At 39.4% G+C, this 14,987-nt stretch overlaps 2 protein-coding genes across 5 annotated transcripts in view; both read left to right on the plus strand.

The window, feature by feature from the left end:
* The first annotated feature begins 904 nt into the window (after nucleotides 1–904).
* Nucleotides 905–9,817, plus strand: anxa11b (annexin A11b). 2 transcript variants are annotated; one of them, XM_039787686.1, is made up of 15 exons: nucleotides 905–1,021; nucleotides 3,693–4,122; nucleotides 4,291–4,328; nucleotides 4,508–4,651; nucleotides 4,747–4,834; nucleotides 4,968–5,062; nucleotides 5,208–5,321; nucleotides 5,564–5,654; nucleotides 6,078–6,157; nucleotides 6,286–6,342; nucleotides 6,432–6,525; nucleotides 6,678–6,773; nucleotides 7,569–7,627; nucleotides 8,232–8,354; nucleotides 8,456–9,817. In XM_039787686.1, the coding sequence occupies exons 2-15, from the start codon at nucleotides 3,702–3,704 to the stop codon at nucleotides 8,513–8,515; spliced, it is 1,560 nt and encodes a 519-aa protein (XP_039643620.1). In that variant the 5' UTR covers nucleotides 905–1,021; nucleotides 3,693–3,701; the 3' UTR covers nucleotides 8,516–9,817. The 2 variants fall into 2 exon arrangements, with proteins under 2 accessions (XP_039643620.1, XP_039643619.1); XM_039787685.1 differs by lacking the exon at nucleotides 905–1,021 and adding an exon at nucleotides 1,277–1,375.
* Nucleotides 9,818–13,625: 3,808 nt separating this feature from the next.
* The window catches only part of LOC120550820 (disks large homolog 5-like), a 36,084-nt gene continuing 34,722 nt past the window's right edge, over nucleotides 13,626–14,987 (plus strand). For 2 of the 3 annotated variants that reach the window (XM_039787687.1, XM_039787688.1), the window contains exon 1: nucleotides 13,626–14,364. In XM_039787687.1, the coding sequence (XP_039643621.1) occupies nucleotides 14,067–14,364 (298 nt within the window). In that variant the 5' untranslated portion in view covers nucleotides 13,626–14,066. The remainder of the gene's footprint in view (nucleotides 14,365–14,987) is intronic. The other variant, XM_039787689.1, reaches the window with a different exon arrangement.

Raw genomic sequence — 14,987 nt, forward strand, 5'->3', positions numbered from 1 at the left:
TATGTAGGCCTAGGGCCTAGGTCTACATATAGGCTATATCTGAGAAGGAAGGGGGAAAGTGAGCACTGAATAACGTTAGGCCTATTTACCAAAAACTTTAAGCCTATATTGTTGTTGTCTTTTTTTGTTTGACTTTTTGTGCTAAATCTTCTTGTAAAAATCAAGGTTTTTTTACGGACACTTATCTTACTACAGTTTACAACTGATGGCTGTAAACAATATACAACAATATAATTTTTTTTTTTTTTAAAGGAAAACCATGAAGGACTTTTTTAAAATTTTGATCGCATTGATACATTGCATTGCGGAGAAGTAGACTGCTGCCATCTAGTGTTTTCTGTTGATATGAGTGTTTAACATTATTCAAATATTAGGAACAACTGTATATTAGCATATTTCACTTTTGAAAATATTTTAATGCCTTCAGGCCAAGGACTATACAAAATCTAGGTAGGCTATTATCTAGGTATTTTAATATTTTTGGTAAACAAAATTCCACTCTAACTAACCACGATGTCGTGTCTGTGATATCATCATAGAAACAAATCTAATAACTTCCTGACAAAAACGTCATTGTCCTCCATAGTGAGTGACACGTTCCAGCCCGCTGACTCAACAACATACTGGTCAGACTGGATAATAATGGAGCGAAGGTTAGTGGTTATTACTGCAAGATGGAAACAATGCTGAGGACACACACACCTCCGGGACGCCCAGTTTTTTTCCTATGATGGCGAAGGCATGACCCGCCCTACTCTTCCTCTGATTGGCTAGTACTCGTTGCCTGCTCTGGTTGGGTTGGTACGGTTCAGGCAAAATGAGTGGAATTGGTAGGGTTAGGGTAAGAATATGTCAGGGTAAGCCAATCAGAGGCAGAGTAGGGCGGGACATGACTTCGCCATCCTGGGAAAAAAACGCATATCTCCGGGCGGACGGCGGGGGCTACTCCTACTCCGGCTACTCACTCTCTCTGCTGCTCTCTAGCAAGTCTCTTCCTGGATTTGAAGTCCATAGCTGATACGTAAGTAACCTTAAATATTTTGTTTTTGACTGTAAATTATCGCGATCAACTATTCCACTGCGTTGCAGGCGACGATAAAGTTCAACAAAGAACTTGAACAAATACAGGGGTGTCTGTGAGCCTGGTGTGTAATGTAGGAAACCAGGCCTAATTAAATCGACAGAGGTGTTGAGCTGTGACGTTGCTCAACTGCATTAAACGTAGGACTTTCGTAATTGTAATCCTTCAGATGGTGTCCTGACAATTGTAACTGTATCAAACTTGTTAATCGCCCCTCCCAGTATGTGTTCACACTAGATGCTAAATCTTTGTAACTTTGTCCGGGAGGATTGTTTAACGTCAAAGGACCGCAGGGTTGGTACAAACTCTTGGACATCAAATAGTTTCAGCTCGTATTAGGCTACGCCTTGTTATTGATACGAGTAGCTTACTGTAAGATTTTAGCATTACAGCTAGTTGGCGAGTTGAGAAAACACAGGCCTGTGATCCTCTTTTCAGATCAGGGATTTTGCTGCTTTCCTGTGATCTTCGTAAAAATAAGCAGGACGTGTAAATATGCGCATGTTGGTTTTTGAACTTAATGACGTGTAAACATTACCATGTAGCAATATGTTGGTTACGGATTTTGTATATAAATCAATAAGTTTATTACGGACATTATGAAAACCCCATCGGGCATTAATACATATTCCATCCTTGCGTCGTAATGTCTGCTTTGGTGGAAATACTGGTATTTACGATAACACATAAAAGCCTCACCAGCCTACAAGGGTCCAAAGGAGAGGGCTGGAAAGGGAAGTCAACAATGAAACGCCCTTCATGAAGACACCGCGGTCCGCTTAACCAATGGTGCATCTTAACTAAATTTAAACTTTTACCAAAAATAACCACTCTAAATAAATCAGATTTTTACTTCCGAATGTCATTTATTAGGGCTGCTCGATTATGGGAAAAACTATTATTTTGGTCAATATTGGAATCACGATTATTTAACATGATTACTCATTGACTTTTGGAAAGATGTTGCATTTTTATTTTTATTATTATTTTAAAAACAGTGAAACTAAATCCACAGTGAACTGTGAAAATACCCTTAATACTTTTCCTGTTGAACTTTTTTTTTTCTTTCTTTTCATTCAGAACACAAGAGTTTAAAATAAAAGTTTACTGCAAAACGTAATGTGCAAAATAATCGTTTTTCTCGATTACATTTTGATTGTGATCGTTAGAAGCCAAAATCGCAATTAATATTTTATTAATTGCACAGCCCTAGTATTTATATTAGGGTTGTGGAATGACACAGAGGCACTTAAACTCGTAAAATTCCGAAAACTGGTCAAATGGCTAGAATCCCATCAACAGGATCTTAGGGATCCCTAATGTGTGACTGAAAAGATTCAACAACCTTTGCTAGTTTGCATTATGCAGTGGTGGTTGAGAAAGGGGAAGGAAAACTTGAACTCAAAAAACAATGAGCATGCTCTTTAGTTATCATCATGTTAGGGATCTAGGCAGATGGAAGTGGTGAGTTTCTGTCGTCATAATGCAAATGTGGTCATGTGGAGTGTAATCTGTAAAAAACTCAAGTAAGTTCCTGGTCTAAAGTTGAAGCTTATTCAATCATTACAGAAGTTGTGGGTGGAGGATAGAGCATGTCATTATGACGACACCAAATGGGTGTGGGTTTGTGTATCTGTTTATTTTTAGACAAGATGGCATACTAATAATAGATGGTTGTTTTCAAAGAATTGTGAATTACATTTTTGATGATATTGGATAGCTCCCAGTTCAGTGTTTTTTTAGGTTGGCCTTTTTTTTTTTTTTTTTTAAATTATCTTTTTATTTGGAAAAGAACATTTCCATCACATACATTGATTACAACCTTAGTCATTCAAGGACATTGATTGACATTGATTTTGACCATATTGCCCTTCTGGGATTTTTTTTAAGGACTATTTATTCCTGTTGGGAACAATAACAAAGTAGAACAGAACCGGGAAGCGCACCATAGGTTGGCCTTTTTGACCAAATGGTTAGGTAAATACTCCAGGAACTAAATCAGGGACTTAAAGGTGCACTATGAGTTCCTGCATGATGTCACTTCTGTTGACGTTCCAAGTAAATACCAAACAAAACCGAGCAAGCTTGCCCCTCCCCCCATGTTTTCGTAACTCATGACTAACTGTCACTAACCCCCACCCCTCCCCCAACCATCTTGTCAGTGATTGGCTGGAACGTGGTTTGTTGTATTTTGGTGCGCAGCCTGTGCCCCTAGTGTTTGCTTGACGTTTACGACCCCTGTGTTTTCTCCCGAGACCGGGCTTTTTATCCGTGTATTCAGGGGGCAGGCAGCTAGCGGATCAAGGAGATATTCCTATGATTTGAAACAAAAAATGATATTGCGCTGAAACCATACAGGAACTCATAGTGCACCTTTTAAGTCCCTTTTGTACGTTCTTGTTGATGTTACCACATCAGAAAAACAATTGGGATTAAGCAAATTATGAACTAAATTGAAACCTAAATTTATCTAAAATGAAAATAATTCCTGTGTTCCCTTTTTAAAAGGTTCCTGGAAACTGTGCTGCGGTCAAAAAGAACCATGATGATATTATATTATTATGGCCCTCATACATCACTGTAACAAGCCACAACTTTACGTCACCTCCAGGTTCTGAAGATGAGCTACCCAGGCTACCCTCCTCAGTCTGGTGGATACCCACAACAGCCAGGGGGTTACCCATCTCAACCAGGAGCATATCCACCCCAAGCAGGCGGTTACCCTCCAGCAGCAGGCGGCTACCCTCCAGCAGCAGGGGGCTACCCTCCAGCAGCAGGGGGCTACCCTCCAGCAGCAGGTGGCTACCCCCCACAGGCAGGCGGCTACCCCCCACAGGCAGGCGGCTACCCTCCCGCAGCAGGAGGCTACCCCCCACAGGCAGGCGGCTACCCACCTCAGGCTGGTGGTTACCCTCCTGCAGCAGGCGGTTACCCTCCCCAGGCCGGTGGCTACCCTGCCCCAGCTGGAGGCTTCCCTCCCCAGGCAGGAGGATACCCAGCACAGTCTGGAGCAGGAGGCTATCCCTCCATGCCTCCAGGAGGTGAGGCTTCAAGATAGTCTTTTGAGTTGTGAGAATTACAAGCAGTATTTCTCTTTATGTATGTAAGCATGTATGCATGTATGTATGTATGTATGTATGTATGTGTGTATATAATCAGACTTGTTCTTTTAAATGAATTGCATTTCAACGTCAATATTTTCTTTGCAGGTGGAGGCTGGGGTGCAGCACCAGGCGGCCATGGAGGGGTACATACATTCTTATCTCACTCTAAACCTCTGCATTGCCACATCACTAATAACACATGGACGACTTCAGCTTAATCTCTTGTTTGCTTAAATCACCTTATCTTCAACTTAAACCTTATTTGCTCTATATGACGTTTGTCACCATGGACTTAGCACTTACAGCTGTCCTCTGTTTGCAGCCAGGAGGAGCTCAGCAGGGATACCCAGGGGGCCCCGCCCCAGGCCAGCCCATGCCAAATTACCCAGGAGCTCCCGCGACTAACCCCTCAATGCCTGGATATGGAGGTGGAACTCCGTCCAACCCTCAGGCACCTGCCATTTCTGTAAGATACATTTGTCATCATCCTAGGACTTCTCTGAAACTATGTTCAAGTGCACATACAGCTAATGTGCTGTATTTCTTATGTTTTATATTTAGCAAGGATACAGGGGTTCTATCAAAGACTTTCCAGGAGCTGATCCACTGAGGGACGTTGAGGTTCTTCGAAAAGCTATGAAGGGTTTTGGTCAGTAAATGGTGTTCATTTGAACATGCTAAACCCATCAAACGTATTGTCACTCACACATTGATGAGCGCTGTATTTGCTCAGTCCCTTTTGTTACCCATCATAAATTGATCCTGAAATATATTTTGAACAGGCACTGATGAAAAAGCCATTCTTGAACTTCTGGGAAGTCGTACTAACAAGCAGAGGGTTCCAATGGTAGCAGCGTACAAAACAACTTATGGGAAGGTACGTTTCCTAATATCTAAGATTTGTTTGTTTTTTACAGTTGAAATTCATTCTGTAATCTGTTGCTAATCATTGACCCCGCATTGCAACTATATTTAGTCTGACCTTGCTCTCATGGTTTTTTGTTTTGTATTTTTCGTCTTAGGATTTATGCAAAGATCTGAAGTCTGAGCTCACTGGAAACTTTGAGAAACTTGTTTTTGCTATGATGAAGAGCCCTGCACAGTTTGATGCATCTGAACTCAGAGAGGCTATAAAGGTTGGAAGCTCGAGTTATTGTCTTAGCAGGTGTTTCAATGTTGTTTTTTTTGTGGTCCAAACTGCACTGTGTGACTCATCATGTTATGGGGAAAATAAGAACAAAAGAAAATCCTCTGCATTTTAGTAAAGGCCAGACAAGTTGAAACTTGAGCCATGGCTGTTGACCTCAGGCTGTTATGTTTCTCTGTGAAGCAGGTGTGTCTTTGAATGTTTTACTGAGGCTTTTCTTTATGTTTGCAGGGTGCAGGAACTGATGAAGCTTGTCTGATTGAGATTCTTTCATCACGCTCAAATGCAGAAATTCGGGAAATCACCAGAATTTACAAAGCTGGTGAGTTCCGATCTCGTTTTTTATATATTTTTAAAATTCATTTTGTAAATAAAAAAAGTCTAATAATTTTCAATGAAATTATCTGTAGACCTATATCATTTTATACAAAGAAATATCTAAGACGATACATAAATAATTTGACCATATCAATTTAAGGGTATATAGCCATATACCTTATAAAACATTTTAATTATTCCCCATCTGATCATTATTCAATATACAATATAGACCCTTGTTTCATCAATTGTTAATTTACAGATATCCTAGTATTAGTCATTCTAGTTTAAAAAAAAAAGTAAATGTTTTGATTTTAGGTAGTGCAACTACCCTTTTAGTTATACTGAAAATGGATTGTGAAAAAGTAGTGTCTAAACAGAATGCAAATGAATGTATTTTCCTAAAAAAGCCACACCTTCCTTCCAGAGTACGGGAAGAGCCTGGAGGACGCCATCAGCAGCGACACCTCCGGTCACTTCCGCAGACTTCTGATCTCTCTCTCTCAGGTAGCTGCTGCACCATTTACACCTGAACCAGATTTCAGCTCATGTAAACTTTTGAGTGTTGACTTTGCCAATGTACTCCGCCCTTGTAATATGTTTTTAATGCACGCAACATGCCTTACTATATCTAGGGTAATCGTGACGAAAGGGAGGTGGTTGATGTTGCCATGGCCAAACAGGACGCTCAGGTACTGGTTTTAAGTTGATTTGCTGTTATGACATTCTTGGAAAGTAATTAGCAAACCTGATCATGTTTGTGTGTCTGCGTGGGCGACAGAAACTGTATGCTGCTGGGGAAAATAAAGTAGGAACTGATGAGTCTCAGTTCAATGCCATCCTGTGTGCTCGCAGCAAGCCTCACCTTCGAGCAGGTGTGTATTTCAACACTGTTGTACTTCTACAAGAATATTTCTTTTCCTCCCTCTATTGAAGTTCACATGTTGACCTTTTTGTTAAACACATATTTCACATGTTTTCAAATATTATAACTGAAACTGTCTTGCCTGCGATTCTTGTCTATTAGTCTTCCAGGAGTACCAGCAGATGTGTGGGAGAGACATTGAGAAGAGCATCTGCAGGGAAATGTCTGGCAATGTGGAGTCTGGCATGGTGGCTGTGGGTACGTTCTTTGGGTCTCTTTTCCAAACCTCAACCAAACTGAAGTAGCTTTCTGGAAAAAAAACAAGCTTTAAGTATATATTGAAGTCATTCGTCAAGATGTTTGTTTGGAAGGGCTTTCCTAGAAGGGCTAAAAATACCTCACTGATGCAAACTGCTGTTGGACCTAAAGACCCTTGTAAATACTTGATTGATCACAAGCGAACTCTCTGTGTTGTTTTGAAAATAGAAAAATGTTTACAGCTGCATCCGTCATCTGTCATTTTAGTTTATCGTGTTGCTATAGTGTCATCAAATTATCTGCAGATGTGCAACCAGCTTGCTGTTACGCGATGCATTTAAGTTATTTCTAATAGGCCCTACCTAAGGCAATTTGGAACCCAATTACAGGAAACGGCTACGGAATATCTTAAAATAAATTTTGGGCTTCATCCAAATATGTTGTGTCTTAAATGTAGTTAAAGATTGGTTGAAAAAGAGTAGTTGGATTTGTACAAAATTGTATGCATTGTATATAAAATTATAATACAGCAACCTCTCTGTCTCTCTCTATGTATGTTTGTATGTATGTGTAGTTATTATTTGGCTGCATTGACATTTAATGTTCGTTAATGTCTAATGCGGTCAGTCTCAAGCAATCTGCTTTTAACTCTTCTTGTCTTTTATTTATTTAATTAAGACATTTTTACAATGTCTGTTGTATCTTGTCCCCCTAGTAAAACAAAAGTGGAACATTTGCCTGGTTTTGCAGATTCATACAAGACTCCTCTGTTTACTTCTGCTCCTTTTTTCCTAGTGAAATGCATCAGGAACACCCCTACCTACTTTGCAGAAAGGCTCAACAAGGCCATGAAGGTACACCTGTTCTGTCTGTCATCACATTTTATTCTAATAATCACAAACCAACTATCTACTATATATACAACTATACCTGCACTGGTGTTGTTGTGGGGAGACAGAAAGCAGGTTTAGTGAAAACTCTGAGTTTGTTAACCCTGTGATGAGGGAAACTGGGTTTTCTGTTTCAGAAAGGGAGGTTAATCAAACCTAAGAGAGAGAGGTAACTCCAGCCCGTTTCAGAAAGAGCGGTAACTCAACCTCAGAGTCAGTTACTATGGTAACTGAGCCTGTGAACCTAATCTGGTCGGGAGCAGGTTTTCTTCAAGTTTCTCTCAGTCTCTTATTGTCCCCTCGGTGAATCGTAGTATCATGGCTCCATTCATGCTGCCTTTTTAAAGTGGTGGTGCACGCGCTTATCTCTGAGTGAACCTACCCTGAGTTGATTGAACCAACTCAAATCAGCTGTTCTGGAACCAAAAACTCAGTTTCCCATTTCAGGGTAAATCAACTCTGAGTTCAGTGTTAGACTCAGAGTTTGTTAAACTTCCTTCCTGAAACGGGCCCCAGAAGATCTCACTGCTGCAGACCATTAAAGTGTCATGTTGTGATGTGTTGACAGGGAGCAGGGACCAAGGACGAAACCCTCATCCGCATCATGGTGTCCCGCTCTGAGGTAGATATGTTGGACATCAGACAGGCGTATGTGAAGGCTTATGGAAAATCACTGTACACTGACATCTCAGTAAGTCCCATCGACTATGTTATTATGACAATCACAGTTACAAGTTTCCCTTTTTATGTAATACATTTGAAAATTCATATTGATTTTGCTTCATTTCTCAGGGTGATACCTCTGGGGATTACCAGAAGCTGCTGTTGAAGCTGTGTGGCGGTAACGACTAAAAGAAAAGGAAGATAACCCTTCATAAGGACAAAATATATGTCCACACTAAAATCATTGTTTTAGGACCATATATCACCTCTGATGCATGCAGTTGAAGTTAGTTTTCCTATGAAAACAGCCAATCATTATTTTTACTTTTGTATTCTCTTTAGTGACATGATAGATTAATATTTTGCTACTGTATGTAGTAGATGATTTCCAAAAAGTAAATATATATTAATAAGAAGTTTTTTTTAAAGACACCGTCAATACCTTTGTCATTATTGGGTAAAAGGTGGGGTCCTGAAGCAAAAAGTGGGTACCTGAAAATCTCCTACTTGATAAAGAAATTAACTATACTAACTATATTGTAGAATAGTATTTTAAAATGGCCAAAAAATTGCTAAACTGTAATTATCATTAAAGAACCTTATTTGGAAGAACAATAGTTTAAGAAAAATTGAAGAAGTAAGACAAGGCAAGTGTCTCATTTATCTAATATACAAAGTACATATATAGGGAAATATTTAGCACATGCATTACTTCTGTGTTACTGAGGTGATGTGTACCTCACCGCCAAGAAATTCACCTGTGTACAAGTAAATATGTAATGTAATATACTTATTGAGACTAAGCAAATTACGCATTACTTAATTTCACACAGCATATATATGACCATTTAATGCTTGTTAAACGTGCCACAATTAAATTCCAGGTAATTTTTGAATGTAAGAAGTAATCTGCAACAAAAAGGCATCTCTCTATTTTCAGCGTCCATGTTATCTAACCAGAATTTTACTCCTGCTTGCAACTCTATGCAAATTAGCTTTTCACATTATATCCTCTATATCAGCTTTCCAAAACTCTTCTGTGTTCTTGAAATGTAAACTTTTTCAAATCATTGTTCAACATGTGCAGACAATGTTGCCTTTTTCCTGAATGCTGAAAAGCCAAAGCCTAAAGACAAATGATGTTGTGCCTTGTGGTTTATCTTGCAAACAATATATAATTATACTTGCACGGCTGCAGAAATGTAATCCTTTACATTGTTTAGTTGTCAATTTTTTGTTTACATTTTCATAGTCCTTTACTGGTTTGTATGTTTTACTGCCTGTAGAGGGCTCTTGATTCTGCTGTGAGTTTGGCTTTAAGCTGAATATCTGTTGCACTAACTCTACTTTGCAAGCATACTTTTAACATAATGTTGGTTAAAATTCAACTGATGCCTTTTTAATGTTCTAACATATTGCCATGTCATAGTCCCAGTCTCCTGAGACTTACAAACAGCCACTTTTCATTTCAATAAAAAACATTTTGGCATATCTGGATTGTCTTTGTGTAATGTGATAATGTGTTTTGCATGAAACATTGACTGTGGATTTTCGTCTCTGAGCCGGCGCACAATGAGCAATTTGCATTTCAAAGCCAACCTCATATTCACTACCTTGGTCTGTATTATGACGAGTGAGCCAAAATCCTCGGAGCATCACAGGCTACACGTTTTGCTAAAAGGTGCGAGTAATGTGGCTTACATAAGTGAAGCCTCTGTGCGTGTGATTTGCTGTATTATCTGAGAGGTGGAGAAACATGTCCAGGTTTGCTTTGCAGCTCAAGTGATATTGCACGGAGAGCTTTTTCTCAGGGTTATATATAGTGTCCATATTGGAGACACGGATGTCCTAAAATCTTCTGTCTGTTGTGCTCACTGGCCTCAAAGTGCAGCCTCAGAGGGGCTGTGATGGGGAGACAAATGTCTTCACCAAACCTCACTTATTCTACACCGTTCTCACTTCCCTGCTTCTCATACACACTCAAAATAAAAAGCCCCCACTAGCCGGGGGACAAAGAGGGATAAATATTTGATGTTTATATTTGTGTAGCTTCTTTCAAGCCGAGACACCTCCTGAAAAATATAGGTCAAAAGGAAATCAGTGCCCCCCAATTTGGCTCGCTTTTACTTTTAGAGACAAAACAGAGCACCTCCCTGATCCTGAATTCTAGAAAAAGTGCTTTAATTATTTACATGTGGACTGGATAGCAGGATGATGCACCCTTTCTGGGGCTTGAACACACTTTGATGCACACACATGCAAATGATGCACTTATTGGAGATATCAGACACATGCGTGTCAATTGACAGCATCCGTCTGCGTCATCGGTATTGGTGGGAGCTGTGAAGGTCAGCCTTTGATTAGCCCTCACACTTCCATCACACCCCTGGAGCTTTCTCTTTTTGCTCTTAGTTAAATGACAATATAATGGATTATAAAGGAAATTTTGGTTTGAATTTTAAGTGACTCATTGCAAGAAAATGTGACTCAAAACTCAAAACAAAATGAAAAACGGGGTGCCAAATTACCCATGTTTTATTAGTCATTTTCTTGTTTTAAACAGTTATTATGAAGAAAACTAACAAAGAAAGATAAATGAAGCATTTTTCACAGATAGATTTAAGCATAATCTGAATGAAAAATGTAATTTTGTGAATCTGTAGAGAGTAGTCCATGTTCTACCTTAATTCACATCCCCATCACTGGCTTCTAATGTTAATGCTGTCTAATAGACAATCAGTAAAAGTAGGCATTGACCAAATTGTTGATTTGCAGTGGATTTTCTCCAGCCGTCCAATGAGGAATGTGCGGTTAGGAGACATTTGGTTGCCAGGGCCTTAATCTCACTTTAAACTTCATGAGTGCATACAAACAAATTACAAACCAGAGGATTAGATGAACAACACATAATGAGCTGTAGCTGCAGATATCATTATCCAGCCTACCTGCAGCCTGCACGGCTTGAGGTTCATCCTCTGATATTTTACAAATAGGAGAATAAAACCCATTCAACCTGTTTTTTTTAGTTTGTGTATACAGTATGCAAATGTCCAGCTGAAGAAGACCAGCACACTGTCTGCCAGAAGTAACATATTACTCTATAAATGGCTTCCACTTAATGTTTTCACTGCATGAGTTTGAGGTTTTAAGGGTGCAAGAGCCCCTCATTTCAATCTAGTGTGATGGTTTTAAGAATTTACATAATTCCTAACCATTCCAACTAGTTTTCTTGGTGAGCACCAAATGGATTTTCCCTGCCGGAAAAATAAATTATTTGAGTTGTTACATAACCACTGACATTGTTCAAGCTGTGCTAAACTGAAGTGTGGAAATGTATAGGCACACTGTGTACCGTATTAAGCTTTAAAGCCAGGTCCTGTGTGCTAGCTTGCTCCAGATGAGAGTCACAATCTTCATACAGGCAATACACTGAAGCCCCTTAATTATACAGAGCACTTTCAGTAATTATGGTATACGAGCTCAATGTAGATTTCAACATTCAGCATTTCTGCAGTTCAGCTGTCTGTACTGAGGCTACAGATAAGCACATGTAGATAATCTTATATATGATTCCATTGCTTTTAGATCATTTGTTTCTTAAGATATGAGTCTTGTGTGACGTTGGCCTCATGTGAGATCTGATGGATTATGTGGAGCAGAAGAAAGCTCATAGAGCGGGGCAGATGTGTCAGGGGACAATCCAGATGAAGAACAGGAAACTATACCTACGATCTGGGGGTATACAATCTGCTCTGAAAGATATCAAATCATCAAATAAAAGATACTGGATTTCTCCAAAATAATAGCCTATTCAGAAGAGTATAATCCATGTGCTGTATCAATAACTGCATTCACTGAACAGATGGGGCTTTGGAAAGCAAAGTACAAATCAATAAATGCAGGTCGTAATATTTATATAACTGCTTAACTGTAAACACTGCTCCATTTTCAAGTGCAGGCACAGTTTTGCTGTAGTGATTTGAGAGCAGTGGTTCACAATCTTGTTGGCTTGTGAACCCCTAAAATGTATACTTGTGACCCCTCATCAAAGATAATGGTGTTATTCATTTGTGTTGACATGAGTTGTGATCAGTTTAACCAAAGAGCCATTTTTCCTTCTCAGATTGCTTCCTTATAAAGGATTTTATGGTCTCAAAGAGAAGAAAAGGAACTAAATAAAAAATCTAGTATTTAACCAGAATAAAGAAGCAAATAGAGAAAAGTCATAAAAGAATAACCTTAATTGTGTGTAAAATAAAGATTTTTTTTCATTTATCATCTCTTTAATCTTCTTGTGAACCTTCTGATCTATGTTTAAACTACCAGTTTACATTCTAAAATTACTATATATGGAGAGTATTTCAGAGGCTGAATCTGACATTTTTATTATCATTTGAGATTAAAAGTTCATTCTTGACATCGAAACAACAGTTGTCTCACCACAAGGTCCATTATTTTCTGGAGCATAAGGAAATAGCCCAGCTGTCATGGAAGTGTTCAAATCACCATTTTTATGTTGTTTCCCAGCATAACTGAATACAGTAGTCATTTTATACACAACATAATAAACAATTATCCATAAAGTAGGAAAAAGGTCTTCAGTAACACACATCTGAACACAGTAGTGAAATAGGCTACGGACTGTACTTTAACTGCTCTTTCATGTTTTATGTAAAGCACTTTGAATTGCCCTGTTGCTGAAATGTGCTATATAGATAAAGCTGCCTTGCCTTGCCTTGCCTTGCCTTGCCTTGCCTACTTTCATGCTACTTTATACTCCTACTCCACAACAGTTTAGAGGGAGATATTGTACTTTTTACTCCATTGAATTTAAATGAAAGCTTTAGTTACAGATAATTACGTTTTATATAAAGTAGGCTATATGTATATATGAGCTTTAAATACGCTTTGATGCACTCTCTTAGATGAAACTTCACGTCAATTAGCTACCAAAAACAAAAAGTACTCATTAGCAGAATTTCAGAATAATACGTAGCATCGTATTATTCTGAAATGGGAATTCTGAATTATTTACGCATAATGTGTAAGTAAATATTTCCCTCTGAAATGTAGTGGAGTAGAATATAAAGTAGCATAACATGAAAATACTCAGGTACAAGTATCTCCAAATTGCACTTAAGTACACTACTTTAGTAAATGTTACATCCCACTAGGCTACTGGGTAAATTATTATAATATTTTTCTTAATGGGAATTAAAGCGACGGGGAGCCAGGTGCGTCTAAAAACAAAGCCCCGCCTACGTTTACCTTAAACGTCCATTGCACGGAAATATGATTGGCACAGGGCTACAGCTGCTTGGACGGTGAGATATGGCGGAGTTTGTAGTCTGACAGAGAGAGGCTCTCGGAAGAGTTTTTTTACACTTTTAAACATGTCGAAAGACCTTGATTTTAGGATGACAATGTCTTCGTAACGTGTGCGTAGCAGAGCTTAAAGAGGCAAAGACGTGTTTTTTTTGTTGTTTTTTTTGTCGGGAAGGACGGAGCGGCGGTTGGGAAAATGTGTTGTCATCTTCGTGCAGTCAACAGCCTTGGGCAACAAATATGGCTACTTCTTGTGTATCCTTCAATTCGGGTTGAAAACCGTCCCGACTGGGTCGAGCGGGATAGTTTCGGGGAGTTAGGACAGTAGTACGAAGTGAAGTTGACTACCAGAAACGTAGCTAAAGAAGCTGGATTTGTCCCGAAGCTGGTTTTGGTTAAAGCAAAGCGGAGCGAGATGGAGCCCAAGCATAAAGAGTTGTTGGAGAAATGTTACCAGAACTTGGTGGAGTCGATTACAGATGCGGACCGAGTTGTGGATGTTTTGGCTCACTGCGGGACCATCAGTCAGTCTGAACGCTACGAGTTAGGACACAACTGCTCCTCCAACCCCGAAAAAGTGGACCTTCTCCTGAAGATACTGATAAGTAAGGACCGAGACCATTTCGCAGAGTTCTGCACGGCCCTGGAGAAGACGCACCCTCACCTGGACTCTGTGCTGCTGAATAGCACCGGACCAGCGGATCATACAACTGGTAAGAAGCAGAATACTTATCTGGCACATAACAATGAAGTACTGCATTGTATAAAGGCATGCAGAAGCATGTAGCCTATAGCTTTATTATGGTGATGTATGGTGTGTTGTGACTTGTGTCCTTTATTTTGGTTGTGATCCAACCTGTTTTCGATCCTGCTCTGGGCATGATCTAACTGACATTAGGGGTATGATCTAACTGACATTAGGGGTATTGACCATATGACAACTTGATTAAGGGCATGACTTTTCCTTTGGGCAAAAAGATAGAGAGAGATAGGGCCCAACTCATGTGACGTGATGCTTATTTACACTCACACTACTGTGCTTGTTTCCTCTGCCATGTCACTAAAAGCACAGCTTGCCAGCCCTTTGTGAAAGTGTTTAGCCTAATGGACCTAAAAAGACCCAAACAATCAATGTAGTGACAGCAGGGTTGCCCGAAGTTGTGTGAGTGTGAATCAATAATCCACTCTCAAAGTCAAATGAATGAGTGAAGAATTACATGTTTGTTAATGCACACAGTGACTTACTATAGAGTGAGTCCCTCACTGTGAGAGTGTATATTAGAGAATGGAAGATGTCAGTTTCATTTGTGTAATTGGTACAAGTGCAACTGAATAT

This window comes from Perca fluviatilis, chromosome 21 (genome assembly GCF_010015445.1).
Source record: "Perca fluviatilis chromosome 21, GENO_Pfluv_1.0, whole genome shotgun sequence".
In the NCBI taxonomy this organism is placed as follows: domain Eukaryota; kingdom Metazoa; phylum Chordata; class Actinopteri; order Perciformes; family Percidae; genus Perca; species Perca fluviatilis.

What these genes read in the sequence shown, in the direction of transcription:
- anxa11b (XM_039787685.1), top strand. Translation starts at nt 1,319, where the DNA reads ATGCTAAATCTTTGTAACTTTGTCCGGGAGGATTGTTTAACGTCAAAG. An exon ending in TAACGTCAAAGGACCGCAGG is followed by an intron (nt 1,376 to 3,692) that starts GTTGGTACAAAC and finishes CGTCACCTCCAG; the next exon opens with GTTCTGAAGATGAGCTACCC. An exon ending in CACTGTACACTGACATCTCA is followed by an intron (nt 8,355 to 8,455) that starts GTAAGTCCCATC and finishes TTCATTTCTCAG; the next exon opens with GGTGATACCTCTGGGGATTA.